The sequence below is a fragment of the Eschrichtius robustus genome, chromosome 3, assembly GCF_028021215.1.
Source record: "Eschrichtius robustus isolate mEscRob2 chromosome 3, mEscRob2.pri, whole genome shotgun sequence".
In the NCBI taxonomy this organism is placed as follows: Eukaryota; Metazoa; Chordata; class Mammalia; order Artiodactyla; family Eschrichtiidae; genus Eschrichtius; species Eschrichtius robustus.
In genome coordinates, this window is record NC_090826.1 from 32257634 (window position 1) to 32284484 (window position 26851).

A 26851-nucleotide genomic window follows, 5' to 3' on the forward strand; every position below is an offset into this window, starting at 1 on the left:
CTTAGTTGCCCCACGTGGGACCTTCATTGCGGCACGTGGGATCCTCCACTGTGGCGCGCGGGCTCCTCTTCGTTTGTGGCCCGCATGCTCAGTAGTTGTGCGAGCGAACTTAGTTGCCCCGTGGCATGTGGGATCTTAGTTCCCCAACCAAGGATCAAACCTGCGTTCCCTGCATTTGAAGGCGGATTCTTAACCACTGGACCACGAGGGAAGTCCCCAAATATTTCTTTTTAAAAAATTTTTTTTTATATTGGAGTATAGTTGATTAACAATATTGTCAGGTGTACAGCAAAGTGATTCAGTTATACGTACACGTGTCTATTCTTTTTCAAGTTCTTTTCCCATTTAGATTTTTATAGAATATTGAGCAGAGTTCCCTGTGCTATACAGTAGGTCCTTGTTGGTTATCTATTTTAAATATAGCAGTGTGTATATGTCAATCCCAAACTCCCAATCTATCCCTCAAACTAATATTTCCAATTCAAGCTTAGGATTATAGACTTACTTAAATTCTTTTTTTTATATTTTATATTTCTATTTTCTTTTGCACTGAATAATTTGGTCCTAACAACATTAATATGATAGCCGTTTGCTTTATCCTACAAGTATATATATATATATATATAAAACTTATATATATATTATATATATAAATATGTTATATCCTACACGTATAATAGGTATAGAATAACATCATCATAACAATATGATTACTGAAAAATTAAGATTTATTTTTAGTTTATTTTGTCCTTAAGCTATCCCATTAGGGATATACAGTCAAACTACTCTGTTTGAAAATGACTTGAAATAATTCCTCACTGTGTGGGTAAGCCACCAACTCAATATACCCACCATTTATTTACTTTATTTTGCATTTTAGTCTTAGGTATTACTCTTTGTTTTTGTATTTTGAATTATTCTTGTTTTATACTTATGTGAAATATTTACAAAATTTACAAAGCAAGGGACATTCAGAGACGCCTGGCTTCCATGCCTGTCTCCTACACTCTGTCTCTGTTCTCTTCCTCCAGCAAAAGATAACTACATTTTTTAAGTTGAAATATAGTTGACATACAATATTATGTTAGTTTCAAGTATACTACATAGTGATTTGACATTTGCACACATTATGAAATGATCACGGTAAGTCTAGTAACCACCTGTCCCCATACAAAGTTATTACAATATTATTGACCATATTCTTTATGCTGTATATTACACCCCATGACTTATTTATTATAATAACTACAGATTTGTACCTCTTAATCCCCTTCACCTATTTCACCCACTCCAACTATTTCTTAATTAATTTATTAGTTTGTAGTTTATCTCCATTTTAAAAATACAATGACATATATACGTACCTATGAGGTGTATGCATTTTTATAATATTTGTATTTTGACCCGTTCTTAGATAAAAGGTATATTATCTGTACTTTTCACCTTAGTTCTCTTTAAAAAAACTGTCTCCTGGAGATCACTTTATTGCAGAATATAGATGATCTCTTTGTTCTCATTTACAGCTGTTTAGCACCCCATCATGAAGAGGTACCGTGGTTCATTTATTCCATCTTCTGTTGATAGACGTTTGGGTTGTTTCCAGTCTTTTTCTGTAACAAGTTACAAAACTGGGTCATAACAAATAGTCTTGTATGTACATCTTTTTGTATTTTTGTGAGTGTGTCTTTGGGACAATTTCTTAGAAGTGAGATGCTTGGGTCAAAACATGTATAATTTTGCTAGATATTGCCAGATTCCCCTCCATAAGGATTATGCCATTTTGTGTTCCTGCCAGCAATGCACGAGTGCTTGATCCGGTCTTAGAGTGTCTTTCTGGAAAGATTTTTCCAAAGTACCACATCTAAAGTAACCCCACACTGGGGGCTTCCTTGGTGGCGCAGTGGTTGGGAATCCACCTGCCAATGCAGGGGACACAGGTTTGAGCCCTGATCCGGGAAGATCCCACATGCCACGGAGCAGCTAAGCCTGTGTGCCACAACTACTGAGCCTGCGGTCTAAAGCCCGCGAGCCACATCTACTGAGACCGCATGCCACAACTACTGAAGCCCATGCACCTAGAGCCTGTGCCCCCAAAACGAGAGAAGCCACCTCAATGAGAAGCCCACGCACCCTGCAACGAAGAGTAGCCCCACTCACTGTAACTAGAGAAAGCCCACGTGCAGCAAGGAAGACACAATGCAGCCAAAAAATAAATAAATAAATAAATAAAATTTATTAAAAAAATAAATAAAGTAACCCCACACTGAACTGGAACTAAAGGTATAACTCTAATTTTTCAAATAGATATATCCAGAAAAATAGAAATAAATACAGATGTGTGTTTATGCATGGGTTAGTATACACAGATACATTTCCTAGCTCTGTCCACTGAGAGCGCCTAAAAGCATGACACTTTATTTTAATGAGCACACCGTGTGCTCAGAGCTTGGTGTTTAAATCCCCAGTCTATACATGGTAAATGAAATGAACCAGAGCTCCTTGGAGAAGTGACTGATGTCAGCAGCGGGGAATGGGAAATCACAAGATGGGCCTGGAGCATCTGGTGGTGCCAGACAACTAGGAAATACTCAAAAAAAGAATGGGGAGGGGGGCATGTCAAAGGGACAAGGGGCCAACCCAAAGATGCTCCCAATGGGCAAAGCTAGAACAATCTGAGCAACAATTGTATTGGATTATAACCCATAGAATAAATGAAATATCCGTGAACCCATAATGATATAAATAAATAACAGAATAATTATGGGAAGAAGGGCAAGTCTTCCTTTCAAAAGAATTCCATTTAATAAAAGTAGAGGGAAAGAAGGAAACAGAAAATCACTATTGCAGATATTACAGTAATAATTGCTAAAATCAGTGGGCAAAAGTTTGAGGAGAAGTATATGTGCAAATCTCAAAATCTCTCCCTAAAGATATTTATTATTTCCAAAAGAAAAATAATGACATTACAGTGAAGATACCTGGCAGATACCACCTTAACCAAAGAATTAGTCAACATCACTAGTAATAGTACATATTGACATTATATCATCCAATTTGATGTGCTTAGAAGAAGACACAGATTCCAAGGTGGATTTCTCCAAAATCCGTAACTTCAATTTAATAATGAGAAAACATCAGCTAAACCCAAATTGAGGGGCAGCCTACAAAATACCTGACCAGTGCTCTTCATAAGAAAGGGCATGGGGCTTCCCTGGTGGCGCAGTGGTTGAGAATCTGCCTGCCAATGCAGGGGACACGGGTTCGAGCCCTGGTCTGGGAAGATCCCACATGCCGCGGAGCAACTGGGCCCGTGAGCCACAACTACTGAGCCTGCGCGTCTGGAGCCTGTGCTCCACAACAAGAGAGGCCGCGATAGTGAGAGGCCCGCGCACCGCGATGAAGAGTGGCCCCCGCTTGCCACAACTAGAGAAAGCCCTCGCACAGAAACGAAGACCCAACACAGCCAAAAATAAATAAATAAATAAATAAATAAAAAAAGAAAGGGCATGAAAGACAAGGAATGGCTTAGCACTTGCTACAGGTCAGAGCACATCAGGGAGACCTAACAATGAAATGTAATGTGGGATCCAGGATTGAATCCTGGAACAGAAAAAGGACATAAGTTGGAAAACCGGCAAAATTCTAGAAAAGTCTGTAGTGTACTTAATAATATTGTACCAATATCAATTTCCTGGTTTTGGTCATTATGCTGTGCTTTGGTTATGTAAGATGGTTATCATTAGCGAAAGCTGGGTAAAGAGTATATGGGAAGTCTCTTGCAACAATTCTTGCAACAATTTTTCTCTGAATCTAAATAATCTAAAATTACTACAGAATAAAGTTAGAAACATAAAATAACCCCACACGCCCTCCCTGCATTATCCGCAATCCCACCTCTCTCTTGGTGTCCTTCACAGAGCTCATCGCATACAATGACTTTGTTCACTCTTTCCTACCTGACTTCCCCCCTGCACATAAACTTCACAGGCACAGGGCCACAGTTTCCCCAGTGCCTAAATACTGACTTGCGTTCAATAAGCACTGCTTTCAAATGTGTTGCGTACACAAATTAATTAGTATTCCTAGATGTGCCAGGGAAAAATGAAGGGAAAAGTGAGTGTTCTAGAAGACCTCCAGAGCATGAGAAGGCAGCAGAGTCAGGAGTCTTCTCCCATGTGCCCAAAGGTGAACTTATAGGACACCCCCCACCCCCGCCAGATTAGGAATTCCTACCCCAGATCCTGCAGAGGGGGGGAATAATTTACTATCCTCTTGCTTCAAACATCAGCAGTCCCCCCAGGACGACCACGGAGAGAGAATTCCTGGCAGGACTTATCTCAGATGGCCAGGATCCAGAACATAGGCCAGACAAGGAGCACCCCTTTCCCTGCACCCCCCAGCCTGTCTTAATCTGCCAGGGGACCCGGGAATGAACTTCCCAACTCCACAACCCGCAGCAAATTTTACCAGGAAAACCCAAGAAATCACATTGTGCAGACCTTGGCCTTTCCCCTAAATTCCCTCTACAGAGCATCCCACAGTAGCAGCGGGGCAGGAAGCAGGGACAGGCCAACTCCAAGGTGGAGGGCTTATGCTGTTTTGTAGCCTTGGACGGTGGAGGGCCACTGCAGTGAAAAGGAGCCCAGACGGGAGCCAGGACTCCTGGGATCTGTCTCCACGTATGCATAAAAGTGGGAGGAGACTGTATGCAGTGATCTGTCCTTTGAGCTCTGATGTTTTGGAATCTTCAGCACTTTCATAAAGAAGGGGTCAGTTTTTGCTTTGTGCCCGAGCTGGAACACAGTGGACGGCGCCACTGGCATTGCTGAAGGGCTGCCTCTCCAGGCCTGGGCATCTTTGGGAGATTCCAGACCTTGGTTATAGGGGAAGGTGGAGGCTGGGCATGAATGTGCACCGAAAAGGAAATGCTCCTGAATAATAGGTTAGAAGCATTTGCTGGACCACACCAAGTGCAGCCACAGTTGCAGACAGGGCTTTTTACACTTTCATTTCAATTTCATCTCTGTATCAAACATTTTGCAGATGTGGATTCCAAGGCCCAGAGGATCAAGTGTCTTCACAAAGGTCAGGCAGGTGGAAAGCAGTCACTTTGAAGCCGTCCAAATGCCTTTCAGATGCACTGATATATTTTTATTTTATATAATCTTTCATTTCATACTTTTATTTAGAGGAAGAAAACTGAATGTCTCTCTTTTCTCTTCCATGGCTTTTGAGTCTCACACATGAAACTCCCGATGGTGCTGGCAGGATGTTATTACTTTGATATGTCAATTAAATTAGGAAATTAGAGGTCAACACCCCTCCCACCTCCTAAGGAATGGCCATCCCTCCTATCCCATGATCCCTGTCCGTTTTTTTTTTTTTTTCAGCTTTGTATTCTTTTATTTTGAATTTGTAGGTGGAAAATGGCAGACACCTGGGGTAGATTTTAAAGAACGGAAATGATCCCAGACGGGCATTGTGTTCTCTCGGTGCTTCGTTGACTGCATTAGTAATGCTGCTCTGGCCTCATACTTTTTTTTTTTTTAATCAGTCATCAATTTTATACACATCAGTGTATACATGTCAATCCCAATCGTCCAATTAAGCACACCACCATCCCCACCCCACCGCGGTTTTCCCCCCTTGGTGTCCATACATTTGTTCTCTACATCTGTGTCTCAACTTTTGCCCTGCAAACCAGTTCATCTGTACCATTTTTCTAGGTTCCACATACATGCGTTAATATACGATATTTGTTTTTCTCTTTCTGACTTACTTCACTCTGTGTGACAGTCTCTAGATCCATCCACGTCTCAACAAATGACTCAATTTCGTTCCTTTTTATGGCTGAGTAATATTCCACTGTATATATGTACCACATCTTCTTTATCCATTCGTCTGTGGATGGGCATTTAGGTTGCTTCCATGACCTGGCTATTGTAAATAGTGCTGCAATGAACATTGGGGTGCATGTGTCTTTTTTTTTTTTTTTTAATTTATTTATTTATTTAGTTTTGGCTGTGTTGGGTCTTCGTTTCTGTGCGAGGGCTTTCTCTAGTTGTGGCAAGCGGGGGCCACTCTTCATTGCAGTGTGCAGGCCTCTCACTATCATGGCATCTCTTGTTGCAGAGCACAGGCTCCAGTCGCGCAGGCTCAGTAGCTGTGGCTCATGGGCCTAGTTGCTCCGCGGCATGTGGGATCTTCCCAGACCAGGGCTCGAACCCGTGTCCCTGCGTTAGCAGGCAGATTCTCAACGACTGTGCCACCAGGGAAGACCCCATGTGTCTTTTTGAATTACGGTTTTCTCTGGGTATATGCCCAGTAGTGGGATTGCTGGATCATATGGTAATTCTATTTTTAGTTTTTTAAGGAACCTCCATATTGTTCTCCATAGTGGCTGTATCAATTTACATTCCCACCAACAGTGCAGGAGGCTTCCCTTTTCTCCACACCCTCTCCAGCATTTGCTGTTTGTAGATTTTCTGATGATGCCCATTCTAACTGGTATGAGGTGATACCTCATTGTAGTTTTGATTTGCATTTCTCTAATAATTAGTGATGTTGAGCATCTTTTCATGTGCTTCTTGGCCATCTGTATGTCTTCTTTGGAGAAATGTCTATTTAGGTCTTCTGCCCATTTTTGGATTGGGTTGTTTGTTTCTTTAATATTGAGCTGAATGAGCTGTTTATATATTTTGGAGATAAATTCTTTGTCCGTTGATTCATTGGCAAATATTTTCTCCCATTCTGAGGGTTGTCTTTTCGTCTTGTTTATGGTTTCCTTTGCTGTGCAAAAGCTTTGAAGTTTCATTAGGTCCTGTTTGTTTATTTTTGTTTTTATTACCATTACTCTAGGAGGTGGATCAAAAAAGATCTTGCTGTGATTTATGTCAAAGAGTGTTCTTCCTATGTTTTCCTCTGAGAGTTTTATAGTGTCCGGTCTTACATTTAGGTCGTGAATCCATTTTGAGTTTATTTTTGTGTATGGTGTTAGGGAGTGTTCTAATTTCATTCTTTTACATGTAGCCGTCCAGTTTTCCCAGCACCACTTATTGAAGAGACTGTCTTTTCTCCATTGTATATCTTTGCCTCCTTTGTCATAGATTAGTTGACCATAGGTGCGTGAGTTTATCTCTGGGCTTTCTATCTTGTTCCATTGATCTATGTTTCTGTTTTTGTGCCAGTACCATATTGTCCTGATTATTGTAGCTTTGTAGTATAGTCTGAAGTCAGGGAGTCTGATTCCTCCAGCTCCGTTTTTTTCCCTCAAGACTGCTTTGGCTATTCGGGGTCTTTTGTGTCTCCATACAAATTTTAAGATGATTTGTTCTAGTTCTGTAAAAAATGCCATTGGTAATTTGATAGGGATTGCATTGAATCTGTAGATTGCTTTGGGTAGTATAGTCATTTTCACAATATTGATTCTTCCAATCCAAGAACATGGTATATCTCGCCACCTGTTGGTATCATCTTTAATTTCTTTCATCAGTGTCTTATAGTTTTCTGCATACAGGTCTTTTGTCTCCCTAGGTAGGTTTATTCCTAGGTATTTTATTCTTTTTTTGCAATGGTAAATGGGAGTGTTTCCTTAATTTCTCTTTCAGATTTTTCATCATTAGTGTATAGGAATGCAAGAGATTTCTGTGCATTCATTTTGTATCCTGCAACTTTACCAAATTCATTGATTAGCTCTAGTAGTTTTCTGGTGGCATTTTTAGGATTCTCTATGTATAGTATCATGTCATCTGCAAACAGTGACAGTTTTACTTCTTCTTTTCCAATTTGTATTCCTTTTATTTCTTTTTCTTCTCTGATTGCTGTGGCTAGGACTTCTAAAACTATGTTGAATAATAGTGGTGAGAGTGGACATCCTTGTCTTGTTCCTGATCTTAGAGGAAATGCTTTCCATTTTTCACCATTGAGAATGATGTTTGCTGTGGGTTTGTCGTATATGGCCTTTATTATGTTGAGGTAGGTTCCCTCTATGCCCACTTTCTGGAGAATTTTTATCATAAATGGGTGTTGAATTTTGTCAAAAGCTTTTTCTGCATCTATTGAGATGATCATATGGTTTTTATTCTTCAATTTGTTAATATGGTGTATCACATTGATTAATTTGCATATATTGAAGAATCCTTGCATCCCTGGGATAAATCCCACTTGATCGTGGTGTATGATCCTTTTAATGTGTTGTTGGATTCTGTTTGCTAGTATTTTGTTGAGGATTTTTGCATCTATATTCATCAGCGATATTGGTCTGTAATTTTCTTTTTTTGTAGTATCTTTGTCTGGTTTTGGTATCAGTGTGATGGTGGCCTCATAGAATGAGTTTGGGAGTGTTCCTTCTGCAATTTTTTGGAAGAGTTTGAGAAGGATGGGTGTTAGCTCTTCTCTAAATGTTTGATAGAATTCACCTGTGAAGCCATCTGGTCCTGGACTTTTGTTTGTTGGAAGATTTTTAATCACAGTTTCAATTTCATTACTTGTGATTGGTCTGTTCATATTTTCTGTTTCTTCCTGGTTCAGTCTTGGAAGGTTATACCTTGCTAAGAATTTGTCCATTTCCTTCAGGTTGTCCATTTTATTGGCATAGAGTTGCTTGTAGTAGTCTCTTAGGATGCTTTGTATTTCTGCGGTGTCTGTTGTAACTTCTCCTTTTTCATTTCTAATTTTATGGATTTGAGTCCTCTCCCTCTTTTTCTTGATGAGTCTGGCTAATGGCTTATCAATTTTGTTTATCTTATCAAAGAACCAGCTTTTAGTTTTATTGATCTTTGCTATTGTTTTCTTGTTTCTATTTCATTTCTTTCTACTCTGATCTTTATGATTTCTTTCCTTCTGCTAACTTTGGGTTTTGTTTGTTCTTCTTTCTCTAGTTCCTTTAGGTGTAAGGTTAGATTGTTTACTTGAGATTTTTCTTGTTTCTTTAGGTAGGCTTGTGTAGCTATAAACTTCCCTCTTAGAACTGCTTTTGCTGCATCCCATAAGTTTTGGATCGTCATGTTTTCATTGTCATTTGTCTCTAGGTATTTTTTGATTTCCTCTTTGATTTCTTCAGTGATCTCTTGGTTATTTAGTAACGTATTGTTTAGCCTCCATGTGTTTGTCTTTTTTACGTTTTTTCCCCTGTAATTGATTTCTAATCTCATAGCGCTGTGGTCAGAAAAGATGCTTGATATAATTTCAATTTTCTTAAATTTACTGAGGCTTGATTTGTGACCCAAGATGTGATCTATCCTGGAGAATGTTCCGTGCGCACTTGAGAAGAAAGTGTAATCTGCTGTTTTTGGATGGAATGTCCTGTAAATATCAATTAAATCTACCTGGTCTATTGTGTCATTTAAAGCTTCTGTTTCCTTATTTATTTTCATTTTGGATGATCTGTCCATTGGTGTAAGCGAGGTATTAAAGTCCCCCACTACTACTGTGTTACTGTCGATTTCCTCTTTTATAGCTGTTAGCAGTTGCCTTATGTATTGAGGTGCTCCTATGTTGGGTGCATATATATTTATAATTGTTATATCTTCTTCTTGGATTGATCCCTTGATCATTATATAGTGTCCTTCCTTGTCTCTTGTAACATTCTTTATTTTAAAGTCTATTTTATCTGATATGAGTATAGCTACTCCAGCTTTCTTTTGATTTCCATTTGCATGGAATATCTTTTTCCATCCCCTCACTTTCAGTCTGTATGTGTCCCTAGGTCTGAAGTGGGTCTCTTGTAGACAGCATATATATGGGCCTTGTTTTTGCATCCATTCAGCAAGCCTGTGTCTTTTGGTTGGAGCATTTAATCCATTCACGTTTAAGGTAATTATCGATATGTACATTCCTATGACCATTTTCTTAATTGTTTTGGGTTTGTTTTTGTAGGTCCTTTTCTTCTCTTGTGTTTCCCACGTAGAGAAGTTCCTTTAGCATTTGTTGTAGAGCTGGTTTGGTGGTGCTGAATTCTCTTAGCTTTTGCTTGTCCGTAAAGCTTTTGATTTCTCCACCAAATCTAAGTGAGATCCTTGCCAGGTAGAGTAATCTTGGCTGTAGGTTCTTCCCTTTCATCACTTTAAGTATATCATGCCACTCCCTTCTGACTTGTAGAGTTTCTGCTGAGAAATCGGCTGTTAACCTTATGGGAGTTCCCTTGTATGTTATTTGACGTTTTTCCCTTGCTGCTTTCAATAATTTTTCTTTGTCTTTAATTTTTGCCAATTTGATTACTATGTGTCTCGGCGTGTTTCTCCTTGGGTTTATCCTGTATGGGACTCTCTGTGCTTCCTGGACTTGGGTGGCTATTTCCTTTCCCATGTTAGGGAAGCTTTCGGCTATAACCTCTTCAAATATTTTCTCTGGTCCTTTCTCTCTCTCTTCTCCTTCTGGGACCCCTATAATGCAAATGTTGTTGCGTTCAATGTTGTCCCAGAGGTCTCTTAGGCTGTCTTCATTTTTTTTCATTCTTTTTTCTTTAGTCTGTTCCGCAGCAGTGAATTCCACCATTCTGTCTTCCAGGTCACTTATCCGTTCTTCTGCCTCAGTTATTCTGCTATTGATTCCTTCTAGTGTAGTTTTCATTTCAGTTATTGTATTGTTCATCTCTGTTTGTTTGTTCTTTAATTCTTCTAGGTCTTTGTTCAACATTTCTTGCATCTTCTCGATCTTTGCCTCCATTCTTGTTCTGAGGTCCTGGATCATCTTCACTATCATTATTCTGAATTCTTTTTCTGGAAGGTTGCCTATCTCCACTTCATTTAGTTGTTTTTCTGGGGTTTTATCTTGTTCCTTCATCTGGTATATAGCCCTCTGCCTTTTCATCTTGTCTATCTTTCTGTGAATGTGGTGTTTGTTCCACAGGCTGCAGGATTATAGTTTCTCTTGCTTCTGCTGTCTGCCCTCTGGTGGTTGAGGCTATCTAAGAGGCTTGATGGGAGGCTCTGGTGGTGGGTAGAGGTGACTGTTGCTGTGGTGGTCAGAGCTCAGTAAAACTTTAATCCGCTTGACTGTTGATGGGTGGGGCTGGGTTCCCTCCCTGTTGGTTGTTTTGCCTGAGGCAACCCAACACTGGAGCCTACCTGGGCTCTTTGGTGGGGCTAATGACAGAGTCTGGGAGGGCCCACGCCAAGGAGTACTTCCCAGAACTTCTGCTGCCAGTGTCCTTGTCCCCATGGTGAGCCACAGCCACCCCCTGCCTCTGCAGGAGACCCTCCAACACTAGCAGGTAGGTCTGGTTCAGTCTCCCCTGGGGTCACTGCTCCTTCCCATGGGTCCCGATGTGCACACTACTATGTGTGTGCCCTCCAAGAGTGGAGTCTCTGTTTCCCCCAGTCCTGTTGAAGTCCTGCAATCAAATCCCACTAGGCTTCAAAGTCTGATTCTCTAGGAATTCCTCCTCCCCTTGCTGGACCCCCAGGTTGGGAAGCCTGACGTGGGGCTCAGAACCTTCACTCCAGTGGGTGGACTTCTGTGGTATAAGTGTTCGCCAGTCTGTGAGTCACCCACCCAACAGTTATGGGATTTGATTTTACTCTGATTACGCCCCTCCTACCGTCTCACTGTGGCTTCTCCTTTGTCTTTGGATGTGGGGTATCTTTTTTGGTGAGTTCCAGTGTCTTCCTGTTGATGATTGTCCAGCAGCTAGTTGTGATTCTGGTGTTCTCGCAAAAGGGAGTGAGAGCATGTCCTTCTACTCCACTATCTTGGTTCCTCCCTCCCTGTCCTTTTTAAAGCCCTTTCACAGCCTTATGTGGAAAGGATCCTAGGATCCCCACTTCCCAGATGAGCAGATTGAGGCCACCCAGGGAAAGTACCTGATTGCTGACAGGGTCAGGGCTGGGACCAGAAGCCCCAGCTGCAGGTCAGAGCATCTACGCTTCTTAATGCTGTTTTAGTGGCTAAAGCAGGGGAGGCCAGCCCAGGAACTACCATAGGGGACATCCAGGTCCCAACAAATGCTGTTTCTTAACACCAGCTTTTGAGAAACATCTTCCCCTAATCCACAGAAGCAACTACTGAAAGCTGTACATTCATGTGGTTCCAACAAAGAAAGGGGGTGCTCCCCTTTGGCCAGTTACAGTAATGTCCAGTTTAATGACGCATCCCAGAAGTTCTATCAATTTCCGATGAAATCATTTTCCTAAAAATGTCCCACCTCTCATGCTTGCCTGGAACACTGGGGCAGGCAGTTTCCTGTGCTGGAACTATTGGGCAGGGGTGGGGGGTTGGTGGGGGCAGGTATCGATTTCACAAACCCACAGGACAGAAGCTTGGAGCTGAGGTCAGTCCAGGAGAAGAGGGCTCTCTTGACCCAGCACAAGCGGGCCCCCAGGTCAGCAAGGGATGGAGGCCACAGAGCTTGGTGCCCGCAGGAGCTGGCAGGTTTGTGGTTGTTCCCTCAGTCCTGGATCCAACATGAGTCAGTGTCAGGCCTGCAGACAGAGGTTCTCAGTGACCCACCTGTCAGCACCCCCCTGTGCCTTGGGGGCAGATACATTTAAGGATGCTTTGAGAGGGGTTCGGGGCAGAGCATGACTAAACGATCCCTACTCACTATCAGGGCCACCTCCTGTGACAGCTAACAGCCTGGACCTATTTCATCCTGCAGATCAGGGATGCTTACACAGTCACGTAACCGAGGTGGTCTCTGCAGTTACCGAATCCATGGAAATTGTCCCTAAAGCTCTGTGTGTGAGTGTGTAGGGAGGATGGGACTCTTGTGGTGATATTCATGGCGAGCATCACTGGGCAAAGGTCCAGAACCCTGCCCTCCACATCCTGCCTCTGTGGGAGGACCCAGATCCGTCCTATGTCACGCTGCCCCTGAAACAGCGTGGCTTGTGGGTGGGCATTTGCTGCAGGTCCAGCACCCTGTCAGATGATGGAGGTTCTATTTTCCCTCCTCCCCGGTCTGGGGATGAAAAGCCCATCTCCTGCCCAAACATGTGTCCACTGGCCCCGCCCAGCACAGCTGTTTGCCCATCCATCACCGGACCAGGTCCCCACCACGAGGACAGGAAGTGCTCCCCCATCCGCCTCCACCACCAGCCTGGTGACTTGTGGTCTCTGAGTCCAGTAGTCAGAGAATTTTTAAAAAGACTCACAGACCTGTAATTAAAATCTCAGTGTTGGTTTTGGGGGAAGGCTCTGGGAGGCTTCCGCCCCTGCTTTGCGGAAATACAGATTTTTAGTGTTTGAAAGTGACAGGAGGCAAAAGTGAGACGTCCTAAATATACTGTCCTGGGCATTTCCGGGCAGCTGGGGAAATATGGGGTTTATTCTGCTCCTGCGGTCTCTTGCCCAGAATGTTAGAGCAGCTTTGCCACCAGCCTGCCTCGGGTCCCCTCCAGCCTTGGCTTTACCCTCGCCTCCACACATAGCTTCCACTCTACCCTTAAACCACACTCCCTTGCTGCCCAGAACCCTGACCCCCCACTGGCCAGAGCACAGCCCACGCTTCGAGGCCAGAATTCCAGCTCTCCGCAGTCAGGCCACAGCCAGACTTATGCCCTGAGCCGCACATTGCTGGATGGTGGGCGGCCCCAGCACCCCACACCTGTGCAGGACCTCTGCCTAGAATGTCTTCTCCCCCACCTTATCCACCCACCAAGACTCAGTCCCATCCTTCAAGGCCAGTTCAGGTGTCACCTCCTCCGGGAAGCCTGCTCAGATCATGCCATGGGACCCTGCAGCTTCCCCAGCACTTGACCCAGCATCTCCAGGAGCTGTCATCCTACCTCGCCTCTTCCTGGTTCTTTCCATGTCTCTCTCCGGCCCCCCTTCCTGCTTCCCCTTGTTCCAAAAAGGGTCCTGCCATCCTTTCACCCTTTGCTGGGTTTTATGGCTGTCGTATTCCCTGCTGGTGCTGTCGTTCCTCGGCTTTAGGCCTTTGCTCAGGCTGGACCCTACCTCTGCACTGTCCTTCTCCCTTGACATCGTGGCAAATTCACTCTCACCCCTCAAGGCCCAGCTCCAAATTCAGCTACAAGCCCACTCTCCCCTCAACTCCCATCCACATACTGGCTGACTCCGGGAGCCCCGTCCTGCTCAAGTGCACTCAGCTATGTCCCTGCTGCCACCGTGGCCCTTTTCTGCCTTGGGTCTGATGTCCATCTCTCCAGAGGAGGGACCTGTCCTGTGCCCCATCTGTGGGTCCCAGAGCCAGCAGGGTGCTGAGCGGGGCAGGCTGGGTTTGGGGCTTGCGGACCAGACATGGACACTGCCCTTGTGGCACCGCCGTGTGCCAGGTGCCGTGCCAGGCGCCTCACGACACAGCCCCCGGAGCCCTCTCGGCACGCAGGAGGCAGAGCTGGGACAAGCCTGTTCTCGAGGAGGGAGCGGTCCCACCCAGACTGCCCAGGCCCCCAGATCCCACCCAGCCCTGCCCACCCCGGAACCCGAGCTGGAACCACAAGTGACCGCCAGTCCCACTTTGTCTTGCAGTGGAGCGGGACTGCACCCTGGGCCACCAGGAGCCCCAGTGGAAGGAGTTCCGCTTTGACCTGGCCCAGATCCCGGCGGGGGAGGCCGTCACCGCCGCGGAGTTCCGGATTTACAAGCTGCCCAGTACCCACCCACTCAACCGGACCCTCCACATCAGCATGTTCGAGGTGGTCCTGGAGCAGTCCAACAGGTGCCTGCCCTGCGCCCCACAGGCCCGCTCAAGCCTCTGTCGGAGTGTCCGGCCCAGCCCTGGGTGCTGGGGGGGACATTTCCCAGAGGACAGAAGGGGACCTTCCTGGGCAGCCCAGCCTCAGAGAAGAAATGATGGTTGGCCGGAGGCCTCGTGTCACCGTGGGGAGAGGCCCAGCATCAGTCCTGGATTCAAGTCCCCATCCTACTGTCCTAGCTGTGGGACCATGGACAGGTCACTGAGCTCCTGAGCCTCAGTTTCCGCACCTGTACACGGGCACAGTAACACCTTTGTACGGTAGACGCAGTGAGAAAAGGCATGTAAGGCACTCAGGTCAGAGCCAGGCGGGGTAGATGCCCCACTAATGGTCCCCCAGGAGGGCACTGGAAACAAAGGCAGCTGTGCCGGCCCTTGGTTAATTGTTCTTTCGTGTCCACAGGGAGTCTGACTTGTTCTTTTTGGATCTTCAGACGCTCCGATCTGGGGACGAGGGCTGGCTGGTGTTGGACGTGACAGCAGCCAGTGACCGATGGCTCTTAAACCGTAACAAGGACCTGGGACTCCGCCTCTATGTGGAAACAGATGATGGTAAGACTCAGGTCAGCAGCGAACCTTCCCCTGGGGGCTCCTCCGAGGAAGCTGCTGGTGGCAGGCGCAGCTGGAGCCCCTCACGTGGCCCTGGAGGCCTGACCTTTCCCACCTGTGCCGCTGGGGGATACCTCCACCCCTCCGCGGGGCTCAGTGGGTAGAGAGTGAGGTTCCCGCAGTGCGGGACAGCAGGCGACCCCCTACCAGCCGAGAGTCCCTCCTCTCCTTCTGCAGGACAAACAGTTGTGTTGCTCAGAGTGAGTCCATGTTTTCCCTCCCCAAGAAATGGGAGATTCTTTCTACTCTACGGAGCTGCCTTCTGCACCAGGAGTTTCCGTCCTGGGCTGGGCGAGGGGAAGCGCTCACACCCTCAGGCTCTGAGGCAGAGGCCTGGGTGTGAATCTCGGCTCTGCAGCCTTCTAACTCGGTGGCCTTGGCAGGTTACTTACCTTTCTAAGCCTCGGTTTCCTCATCTGTAGAATGAGGATTCACACCTTCATTCCTTTAGCAGGTGTTTGGGGGAGAGCCTCCTGGTGGGCGCAGGGTTGGTGTGTCTGCGGTGCAGCAAGGGGCCACCATGGCTGGAGCACAGGGGACTAGGCAGCGACTGTGAGGAGGTTGAGAGAAGTGGGCAAAATATTAACTATGAAATAAATGTTATTTTATTTAACAGCAGTGGAGGAGGACAGGATCTGATTCAGCTTTTTATCAAACAACCCTCTGAGACACTCCCCCTCAGGGGGGTGTAGCATCTCCCCCTCCTTCAGTGTGGGCTACGCTTAGAGACTTGCTTCCCAAAGTATGCCGTGGGCTGGGGCAGTACCTTTGCAGGGGCAACCTGAGCGGCACCCCTCAGCTGGTTCTCAGGTCCCATGAGCACGTCATGTAGCTCCCAGACACCCTTGATCTGACGGGATGGGAACAGCACTTCACCTCCATGGTCTTCGTCCCCAAAACCCAGAACCCCAGTCTCACCATGAGAAAAACATCAGACAACCTGAAACTGAAGGACATTCTACAGAATACCTGACAAGTACTTCTCAAAACTGTCAAGGTCATCAAAAAACACGGGAGGTCTGAGAAACTGTAACAGCCCAGAGGTGCCTAAGGAGTTGTGATGACCATATGCCAATGTGGGACCCTGGGTGGGATCCTGGAAAAAAGACGCTGGAGAAAACTAATGAAATCTGGGTAGATCGTGACGTTTAGTAAATAATAAGATACCAATATTGGTTCATTAGTTGTGACAAACGTACCATAATCATTTAGATGTTACACTTGCCAGGGGAAACTGGGTCTGGGTATATGAGAACTCTCTGTACTATCTTAGCGTATTTTCTATAAATCTCAACTGCGGTAAAATAAAAAGTTTGTTTATCTTATGTACAAAATAAAGATCCCCTGACTTCAGTGGGGAGAGTAGACTGCGGGGGACAAGAGTGAAGTCAGAGAGGCCCCCGGGAGCCTCGCCGGGTCGAGGTGGGAGCTGGGATGGGGGGTGGAGCGCTTGTCCAGCAGCGGAAATGGAGGAGGGTGCGTGCAGGGAACGCGGGTGATGGGGGCTGAGCCAGCGGGTCTTTTTAATAGGTTTGGTTTGGTTTTTGCCCGACTTGGGGAAAAATAGACGAGGAGCAGGTTTGAGGTGGGAAGTAAAGAGATGTCCTTCGGCAGGGATGTTGTTGAGGCCGTGGTAGACATCCATGGAAATGTGGTTTCAGGACAGTACGTGCTGGGGACACGCGTGTGGGAACCGCTGACGTGGAGGTGGATCTGGGGACGGGGGGACGGGAGTAGCGCGCCTGGGAGGAAGGGTGACGATGGAGAGGAAGGAGACGGCTCCCAGGCTTCCCCGGAGGGACGTCGCCTCGGGGCCTCCGTGCGCCAGTCCCCGGGTGCCTCCAGTCCCGCCTGACTGTCCGGACCGGTCCCGCCTCCCGCCTTCGCGGCCCGGGAAGCTCGGCGACTCGCTCCCTCGGAGCGCGGAGACGGAGCGGGGCGGCGGGGAACCAGCCGGGTGGGCGCGTCACCGCCGGGGGCCCCCTGCCCTGTGACGCGCGGGCGGGGCGCGCACGGCCGCCGCCTGTCCCCGCTGGGCCCGGAGCCGGAGCCCCAGCCGGAGCGGAGCGGACGATGGCAGCCCTGCGGCTCCTGGAGTCTGCGCTCGGGCGCCGGGTCCCCGCCGGCTGCTCGGTGCCCGCGCTGGCGACGGGCGGTGTGTGCGGCTTCGCCAGCAGCGCCCGCGCGCGTGCCAAGTCCTAGGCGGACCCCGTGGAGGCCGTGAGAGACATCCCGGACGGCGCGAGGATCATGGTCCGGGGCTTCGGCCTCTGCGCGATCCCGGAGAACCTGAGAGGGGCGCTGCTCAAGACCCGCGTGAAGGACTTGACCGTGGTCAGCAGCAACGTGGGGGAGGGAACTTCGGGCTCGGCCTTTCCCTGGGGACCAATCAGATCACCCGCATCGTCTGCTCGTACGTGGGGGAGAACTCGCTCTGCGAGCACCAGTACCTGGCGGGCGAGCTGGAGCTGGAGATCACGCCCCGGGGCACCCTGGCCGAGCGCATCCGCGCGGGGGGCGCCGGCGTGCCCGCCTTCCACGCCCCCACGGCCTACGGGACCCTGGCCCAGGAAGGAGGTGCACCCAGCAAGTACTTAGAGGACGGCCACATCGCCATCCTGAGTCAGCCCAGGGAGTTGAGGGAGTTCCACGGACAGCACTACCTTCTGGAGCACGCCGTCACGGCCGATGTTGCTTTGGTGAAAGGGTGGAAGGCCGACCGGGCAGGAAACGCCATCTTCATGGCCAGTGCCAGGAACTTCAACGTGCCCATGTGCAAAGCTGCGAGAACCTCAGTGGTGGAGACTGAAGAAATTGTGGACCTGGGGTCCTTTGCCCCAGAGGACATCCATGTTCCTAACACTTACTTAGATCGAGGAATACAGGGGGGAAAATATGAGAAAAGAAATGAGCACATGATCTGGAAAGAGGATGATGAAATATGCAAGTCTGCAGAACCGTTCATCTTCACAGTGAAAATGGAATCTTGGGCTTGGGTCCGTTTCCACTGGAAGAGGAGGTGGATGCAGATCGCAACAATGTGGGCAAGCAAAGAGTCACCCTTCTTCCTGGGGGCTGTTTTTTCTCCAACGATGAATCATTTGCCATGATTCGAGGCGGACACATCGACCTAACCTTGCTGGGAGCCATGCAGGTTTCCAAATACGGTGACCTGGCTCACTGGATGATACCCGGCAAGAAGGTGAAAGGAGTGGGGGGTGCGATGGATCTGGTGTCCAGTACCAAGACCAGAGTGGTGGTCACCATGGAGCACTCCACCAAGGCCAATGAACCCAAAATCTTGGAGTAATGCACCAGACCGTTGACTGGGAATTGGTGCGTGGACCGCTTTGACTGAGAAGGTGAAATCATCACCGAGACAGCAGTGTTTGACGTGAGAGGACTGACCCTGATCAAGCTCTGGGACGGCCTGACGGCAGAGGACGTTGAAAAGAGCACGGGGAGCACCTTTGGTGTCTTCCCAAATCTCAGACCCATGCAGCAGGTCGAAACCTAGCCGGAAAGTGAACCTTGGTCCCAGAGCCTGTGCTTCTCCCTTTAACCTCCTGGATTGCATCCTGAGAAAGCCACAATCACATTTCTACATTTCACCAGCATCTGGCCGGCTTTCTCCTGCTGTCCCAGACTGGCTGCCACTGGATAGGCTTTGTTCTCTCAAGAGGGACATGCCTTTAATTAAAAACAAAAGGAAAACAGAGGCATTGACCTTATATGTCCTGTGAGTTCTGAGAAAGCTCTGCTCCAATCACCCTCCTCCCTGTCTGTGATATTTACATTAAATTCTATGCAGCTTGAGATGATCCCATGGGAAAGGTTTCACTGAAGTGCCTACTCTCGTGAGTGAATCATGAAATGTAGGGAAAAGTGATGGGGGAGGAACTGTTACCGAGCCCAAGCTCACTCTGCTCACTGCATGACAGGCCAGTAAGTCGGGAGATGAGTTGTTGAGACAAGGAAGAACGACTTTAATTGGAAAGCTAGCAGACGGAGAAGATGGCAGACTAGCATCTCAAAAAACCCATCTTGTCCTAGTCCCAATTCAGGCTGCTTTTATACAATCTTGTGGGAAGAAGGAGCAATGATCTTTCTGGCTACTTCCCACTGAACAGGGGTGATGAGGGGGTAATTGTGAAATGGAATTGATCAGTTTTGGGTCAGGAATATTCCTTAAAATTTTTAGTAAGCAATACAGTTCTCTTTCTTTATCTACAACTATTTGAACCTGATGAAATCTCTTCTACAATGAAATTTTAATCTCAATACTTATCCTTTTTGAAGAGCAACCTTAAGTCTTCTAAGGGTTCACAAACCCATTGCTCTCTAGGCCTCTCAGGAGTTGGGTAATTTTCTGATGACAGTCGGGCTACTTTAACCCAAGTGTGATGAATCCATGGCTTAATCCAGCTAACTCGACAGATGAGTGCGTGGTAAGTAATACCACATGTGGTCCTGTCCACCTTGTAGTCAGATGGTGCTCAGGCCCTTGTTCTCTCTAGATTTTAAGGAGGACTCCAGGCAGGAAAGGATGTAAGGCTACCTCAGCTGGATAGGCAGACCTACTGGAAGCAAACTCATGCACAGAGGTTAGTATAGTGCCCGGAGTTTTAACATAATTGGCAACTGCTAGATCTTTCAGAGCATTTATAGATTCTCCCTCCCCGGCAGACACCTGGAATGGCCTACCATACAATATCTCAGTGGGGCTTAATTTGAGCTGCTTCTGGGATCCACTCTGATCCTTGGCAGGGCAACTGACAAGGCCTTATCCCAAGGTAAATTAGTCTCTTGACATATTTTAGCAATGCTCCTTTTTTTTTTTTTTTTTAAATTAATTAATTAATTAATTTACTTTTGGCTGTGTTGGGTCTTCGTTTCTGTGCGAGGGCTTTCTCCAGTTGCGGCAAGCGGGAGTCACTCTTCATCGCGGAGCGCGGGCCTCTCACTGTCGCGGCCTCTCTTGTGGAGCACAGGCTCCAGACGCGCAGGCTCAGTAATTGTGGCTCACAGGCCTAGCCGCTCCGCGGCATGTGGGATCTTCCCAGACCAGGGCTCGAACCCGTGTCCCCTGCATTAGCAGGCAGACTCTCAACCACTGCGCCACCAGGGAAGCCCAGCAATGCTCCTTTTTAATATATAATTCATTTTCTCAGTTTTTCCTGTTGATTGTGGTCTCGGATGAATGTAGCTTCCAATTAATTCGCAGTGCTTTAGATACTTGTTAGGTTATGGTAGAGACAAAAGCAGGCCCATTATCACTTTGAAGGGAGTTAGGCAGTCCAAATCGGGGGATAATTTCCTTAAGGTGGACTTTAACCACTTCAGAGGCTTTTTCTGTCCTGGTGGGATATGCCTCCACCCATCCTGAAAAAAGTGTCCACAAATACTAGCAGGTGTCTGAAATTTTCTGTGGCTTGAGGCATTTGAGTCAAGTCTATTTGCCAGTCCTCAGTGGGGCAGGTTCCTCTGTGTTGAGTTCCCATCTGGGGAGGTCTGACAGCAGTCTTTGGGTTATTTTTAGCACAAATCATGCAATTTTGAGTGACTTGCTGGTTGGTCCTTTGTAGGTTAGGCCCCATTATATATTTTTGCACTCTGTAGTCCAAGTAAGGGGCTCGAAATCATGTCCCTTTAAAGCCTCATAGAGGAGCTTTACTATGAGCCTATCCATAGTTCGGGATCCAAATCCGACAAAATCCTGCCATTCCCAGAGGCCCCCTCATTTGTCTGTGAGTCTTGGGTGTTCCCAAGCCTGCAATTGCCCCTTTTCTATCAGGCAAAAGACCCCGCTGTCCTTGAGAAATGACAAAACGCAGATATGTGACTTGTTTCTTACATACTTGGGGCTTTTTCTGGGAGACCTTATATACACAATTGGCCAAATAATTCAGGGTTCTTATGGTATTTTGTAGACACATCATATGCAAGGATTGCTATGAGCAAATCATCCACATGTTGGAGTAAGAGTCCTTCATCCAATATTAAGTTTCTAAGATCCCTAGCCAACATTTCCCCAAACAAGGTAGGGGAATTCTTAAATCATTGAGGCAGGACTGTCCAACAATACTGTTGGACTACCTGTGTTTCTGGATCCTGCCATTCAAAAGCAAACAGCTGCTGTGATTCTTCTGCAATAAGAATGCAGAAAAAAAGCATCTTTCAAGTCCAAAACTGAGATCCAGCTGTATTCTCCAAGAATAGTTGTAAGCAGAGTGTGTGGATTAGATACCACAGGGTGCAAATCTTGGACTATTTCATTAATAGCCCTCAAGTCTCGGACAAAGTGATACTCTGTTGAGTATGGCTTTTTGACTAGGAGGATAGGGGTGTTAAATGGCATCTACAAGGTTTAACCAGTCCTGTTTTCAAACTTTTTGAGAACTGGCTGAATTCCCTTTTGGGCCTCTTGCCTCAGAGGGTATTGTTTTAGATTAGATGTCCCAGTGTTCCTTTTAAACGGAATTTGTATTGGCCATGTATTTTTGGCCTTCCCTGGTGTGCCGTCAGCCCACACTTCCAGCCTTACCTTTTCATAGACCTCTGGTGGGTGCAGGGGAAGAGCTCTGTCTCCTTTTCTGGGGCATCCATGAATGCCATCTGTAGGCTTACCGTGTGCGCTGGTGGGACCCTGATGTCAAGCTGTCTTGGCAAAAAGTTACTTGAGCATTTAATTTACAAGGGAGACCTCAGCCCAAAAGAGGGATTGGACACACCAGCATACATAAGAAACTGTGTTTCAGGGTGAGGTCTCCTCATTGGCATAGAGGTTGTAAGAAAGGACAATTTTGTACTTCTCCAGAAACTGCCATGAACTGGATGGATTGAGATGTTTTCTGTGCCACCTTTGTGTTTACCACAGAGATTGTTGCACTCGTATTTATCAGAAAGTCAATCAACTTGTCCCACACTATCAAAGTTACCTGGGGCTCCTGTGGGGAAACTGGAATTGGACGCCTCAGGTTCAAGGGAGCCCCCAGGCTTATTCATTCATCATCAGAGTGTTCCTCTCTTTCTACCATATGAGAGGCTCCTGTCTTTCTTTTATTGTTTTCTTTCTTATTCTTTAGTCTAGGGCAATCTTTTTTCCAATGCCCTTCCTCCTTACAGTAAGCACATTGTTCCCTCCTCAATGGTGGCTTACCTCTCTTCCAGTTACTTGCCTTCCAGGAATCCAGTGCTGCTGCCAGAAAAGTGGCATTCCGTCTTGCATCCTCTCGCTTCTGTCATTGTTCCCTGTTGTTGAACACTTTAAAAGCAACATCTACCAATTGAGAAGGGTTCATTCCAACTGCACCATCTAACTTTTGTAATTTTCTTCTTATATCTGGGTACTTTGCCCAGTGCAGGTCATATTTACCATTCTCATATCTTAGGGGGTCTCAGGATCTACATCAGTGTAGCACCTATAAGATTGATAGATTCTTTCTAGAGACTCTGATGGATCCTCAGTGGGTTTTTGGTGTACCTCCTGAATTTTGTTTAAGCTCTTTTGCCTAGGTACTCCCTTTGGAAGACCCACTAAGATACACTTCCTATAATGCTTTAGGAGCAGCATACCTCCATTATTAGGCTCCCAGTCAGGCTCAGCAGTAGGAACTGTCAGATTTGCTTCTGGAGTTCCATCTGGATCTGCTGGATGAAGCTGGTGTGCTTCCTCTCTAGCCTTGTCAATGACCATCCTTCTTTCATCCCCAGTAAGTATCATATTCATAAGAGTGTGAATGCCCAAGAAGAATGGTAAGTGGCAAAGATAGACGTGAACATTTCAGTCATGCGGACGGGGTCCTCTTGGTAAGTAGGGTTATAGTTTTTCCAGTTAAACAAATCTGATGTTGAGAATGGCTTGTGCATCCATAGAAACCCAGCTGGTTGGCCATCTGCATTAAGGCCTCCTATAGGATATTGGTGCAAGGGAAACTGCCCTGCTTCAGAAGTGGCTCCTAGTCCAAACGGGGTGCCCTGTCAGGTCTTAGATGGTGACACCAAACCTGGCCCCTGTGCCCCGGAGGTTAGCATAGGAACTTCTAATTGATCCTCATAAGTAAAGGAAACAGCAGGTGGTGAATATGTTGGTGGCATGTGGGCGGGGGGTGGCCAGAACAACTGCTGGTGCAGTCTGCTCGGCCAGTGGGGGAGCCGGGCTGGCCAGAGGGGGGTGTAAGTTTCAAAATAACATGTCCCCACTCTCACTTTCTCCCCTTCCTCTTGTAGAACAGGTTTTCCCTTGGTTTTCTCTTTCAACTGCTGTACCATAAGGCGGCAGCAGTCTGACTTCTTTTCCTCCTGATACAATAGCATAAATGCTTCTACGTACAGAATCTCATCATTTTTACCTGCTCTTTCACAAAACAATTCTAACTGCAAGATCGTATAATAATTAAGTGAGCGATCAATGGCCATTGCTCGCCTGATCCTAACATATATTGGGCCACACACTATTACAGTAAAATATCATCTCTTCTTTAGTCATAGACCCACAGCTATATTTTGCCCATTTATTTAAGATACGCCCCAAAGGGCTTTCCTTAGGGACAGATGGAGTATTCCCCATATTTATAAGTTAAATGGGCTTCCCTGGTGGCACAGTGGTTAAGAATCCGCCTGCCAAGGCAGGGGACACGGGTTTGAGCCCTAGTCCGGGAAGATCCCACATGCCGTGGAGCAACTAAGCCCGTGGACCACAACTACTGAGCCTGCGCTCTAGAGCCCACATGCCACAACTACTGAAGCCCACGCACCTAGAGCCCGTGCTCCACAACAAGAGAAGCCACCACAACGAGCAGCCTGCTCACTGCAACTAGAGAAAGCCTGCATGCAGCAACGAAGACCCAACACAGCCAAAAAGATAAATAAATTAGATAAATAAAATTTTTAAAAAGTTCAAGAACAACAAAACACAAAAAGCACAAGCAAATTCTAACACCAAAAGCACAAAGAGATTCCATCAAGAATGAATGCAAAACAAAAAGCCAACAAACTGGTTCACAAAGCAGGTAGAGTCCAACAACAATTCCCCTCTCCAGCAGGGTACCCCAATCAAATGAACAAACTGGCTTTTCCCTTAAAGGAAAAAAGCCCAAACAGAGGGGAAAATGTTCCCAGTTGTATATACTGGAGCTACTTACCCTACTACGTGAGGCCCATTGGCTCCCAAATGTTGATTCCCCACTTCAGCTGCCCAGCGCTGGGGCAGCCAGTGCCACTTCAGGGAATTTTGAAGGAAAGATCCTTAGGACAAATGGTCCCAGTGGCTGCTAGGGCCTTACCTGAAAATTCCCCAACTGAGGCCAGCCAGCCACAAGCACCAAGGCTCCTGGCCAGCTCACCAAAATTTGTTGCCGAGCCCAAGCTCACTCTGCTCAGCAGACAACAGGCCAATAAATCAGGAGACAAGTTGTTGGGACAAGGAAGAACAACTTTAATTGGAAAGCTAGCAGACTGAGAAGATGGCAGACTAGTGTCTCAAAAACACCATCTTGTCCCAGTCCAAATTTGGGCTCCTTTTATACAGAAGAGGAGAAGAGGGAGGGGACTACTGCAGTGCCAACCAATGGCTTAGCGGGACCACTAGTGGTCACTTGTTGACAGTTGCTTGCTTGGGGGAAGGGCTCACTGTGGCACTGACCAATGGCTGAGCAGGACTGCTTAGGTTGCACCTGCCCCACCCCTATTACAGAACAACTCCACCCAGAGTCTATGTAAGGCACTGTTTTATTAGAACCATAAAAACATACACAATGTGAATTTGTAACTGGGAGAAATGCTGTCTGAATGAAAGATGTTTTTCCTTTGGCCCTTCTGACTTTCCTTCTGGGGCCTTTCATTTTGTCGCTAAGTTTTGTCTCCTTGTAGCCTCACCTCCCCTGCCCCCCACATATCTCCTCCTCATAGCTAAATAGATGTCTCTAGAAGGGAAGCAAGACGGTTTAGGCAGCCAGTAAACTGGTAATAGGGGCAACTGAAGGGGGAGAGACCGTTGGTGCAGACATTTCGCCGGGAAGTCTCCTCTGTGAATAAACAGCTCGCCTGTGTGTGGCCAAAGGCTGCGACTTAGGATGGGAGGAGTTCTACAAACCTGACCGATGGACTTAGATGGGTTTTCTCATCTCAAATCATAGCATTCCTGTGTCGTCCAGATCAGACACTTAGACCCTTCTTCTCTATAACAGAGCCCAAACCAGCCTCTTGTTCATACTCCCTTGAAACTCATGAGGGGCAGTGAAGTACTTCATCCTGAATCCACAGTCTCACAAACTAAACAGAAAAAAATGAGTTTCCGTTTGCGTGCGTGTGTGCGTGCGTGCATGCGTGTGTAAGGTTCGAACCCAGGCCTGCCGTGGAGCCCACGTTTTCTCAATGCGGCTCTAGGGCTGCACAAAATGGATAGGAGCCCGTGGGTAAAAACAGGAAGCTCCAGCTAGTCAAGGAAGGCCTTTCAGAGAGGTCTCCCTGAAGCCTCACCCTGACGGGAGGCCCGGATCCTGGAGTGGAGAGACAGTGAACCTGAGGGGACAGCCACAGAGTGTCAGGGGACCGTGACCAGGCGGGCAGTGGATGGACGTCATTGAGTGGACTGTGCAGCACCTTCTGGGGCTTCTGGGGAGGAGGACCTGATCTGCCCTGCATGGTGGGAGAAGTCCTCCAGCAGCAGCCGGGGACAGGCAGAGGTTCTAGAAGCAGACGAGTTACAGGGCTGTTAAACAGTAGAAAGAAGGAAAAGCACTGAGTTCCTACTTCTCATGCGGTGAGGAAATAAATACCCTGTGGGACAAAAGCACACCTGGTCACAGCTGGATCCCCTCCAAGGGTTTCAGCCAGGCGTCCTGATTGTCCTTCAACGTGGCACTAGGGTCACATCCATGACCGCAGGCTGAGGTGGGGCAGGGGCTGCAGGGAAGGGGCAGGTGGCACCCAGAGCAGAAAGAGGCCTTGGGGAGAGATGGGAGCAATCTTGGCCTGGCCCAGGGGGAGGGGGCATGAATCCCCAGGGATGGGATAGGTCAGGGGAGCTGCCAAGACATCCGGGCCCTGATGGGGTGGTCTCAGAAATGGGGGGAGGCCGGAGGTGTCGGGGGCCTTCCTGGCCCAGAGGAGCAACATCTTCCTCTGGACCTGCGTGCGGGGGGAGGCCACAGTGTGGCCCCCATCTCGAGGTGTGGCCACACATCCCACGTCTCTCACAAAGGGGACAGCATGCCTGCCAGCACCCTCACAGGTCAGGTCTAGAGGCAGGGACCCTGGGCCTCAGAGGTTCCTGAAGTTCCTGCCTCTGCTTTCTGGAAAGGGTGCTGCCAGAGCCAGGCAGCCTGGGGGCCACCACCTGGACAGCCGGGGCCTGCCCTGTGACCCAATCTCTCTGCGCCCAGGAGACCCCAACACGATCCTTGACCAGACAGTTGCACAAAGAAAAGCCTACAGTGAACACGGCCTCGGGAGCACCGAGGGTCCCCCTGGCCTCTCCGTGGACCGGGCTCTCCAGGGACTCACAGGACAGGGCGGCTGCACACACAGGCCCGGAGGGCTGCCGGGCCAAGGCCGCCCCACGTGCCCACCAGGTGTGGGGCTCCG

General features: G+C 47.5%; 1 protein-coding gene and 1 pseudogene across 1 annotated transcript in view; both read left to right on the plus strand.

The window, feature by feature from the left end:
- LOC137762134 (bone morphogenetic protein 8B-like) overlaps positions 1-26851 on the plus strand; it is a 42767-nt gene that overhangs the window by 10259 nt on the left and 5657 nt on the right. The window contains exons 2-3 of the mRNA XM_068539577.1: positions 14431-14620; positions 15060-15208. Of these exons, the coding sequence (XP_068395678.1) occupies positions 14431-14620; positions 15060-15208 (339 nt within the window). The remainder of the gene's footprint in view (positions 1-14430; positions 14621-15059; positions 15209-26851) is intronic.
- Positions 17339-18782, plus strand: LOC137762133 (succinyl-CoA:3-ketoacid coenzyme A transferase 2, mitochondrial-like; annotated as a pseudogene).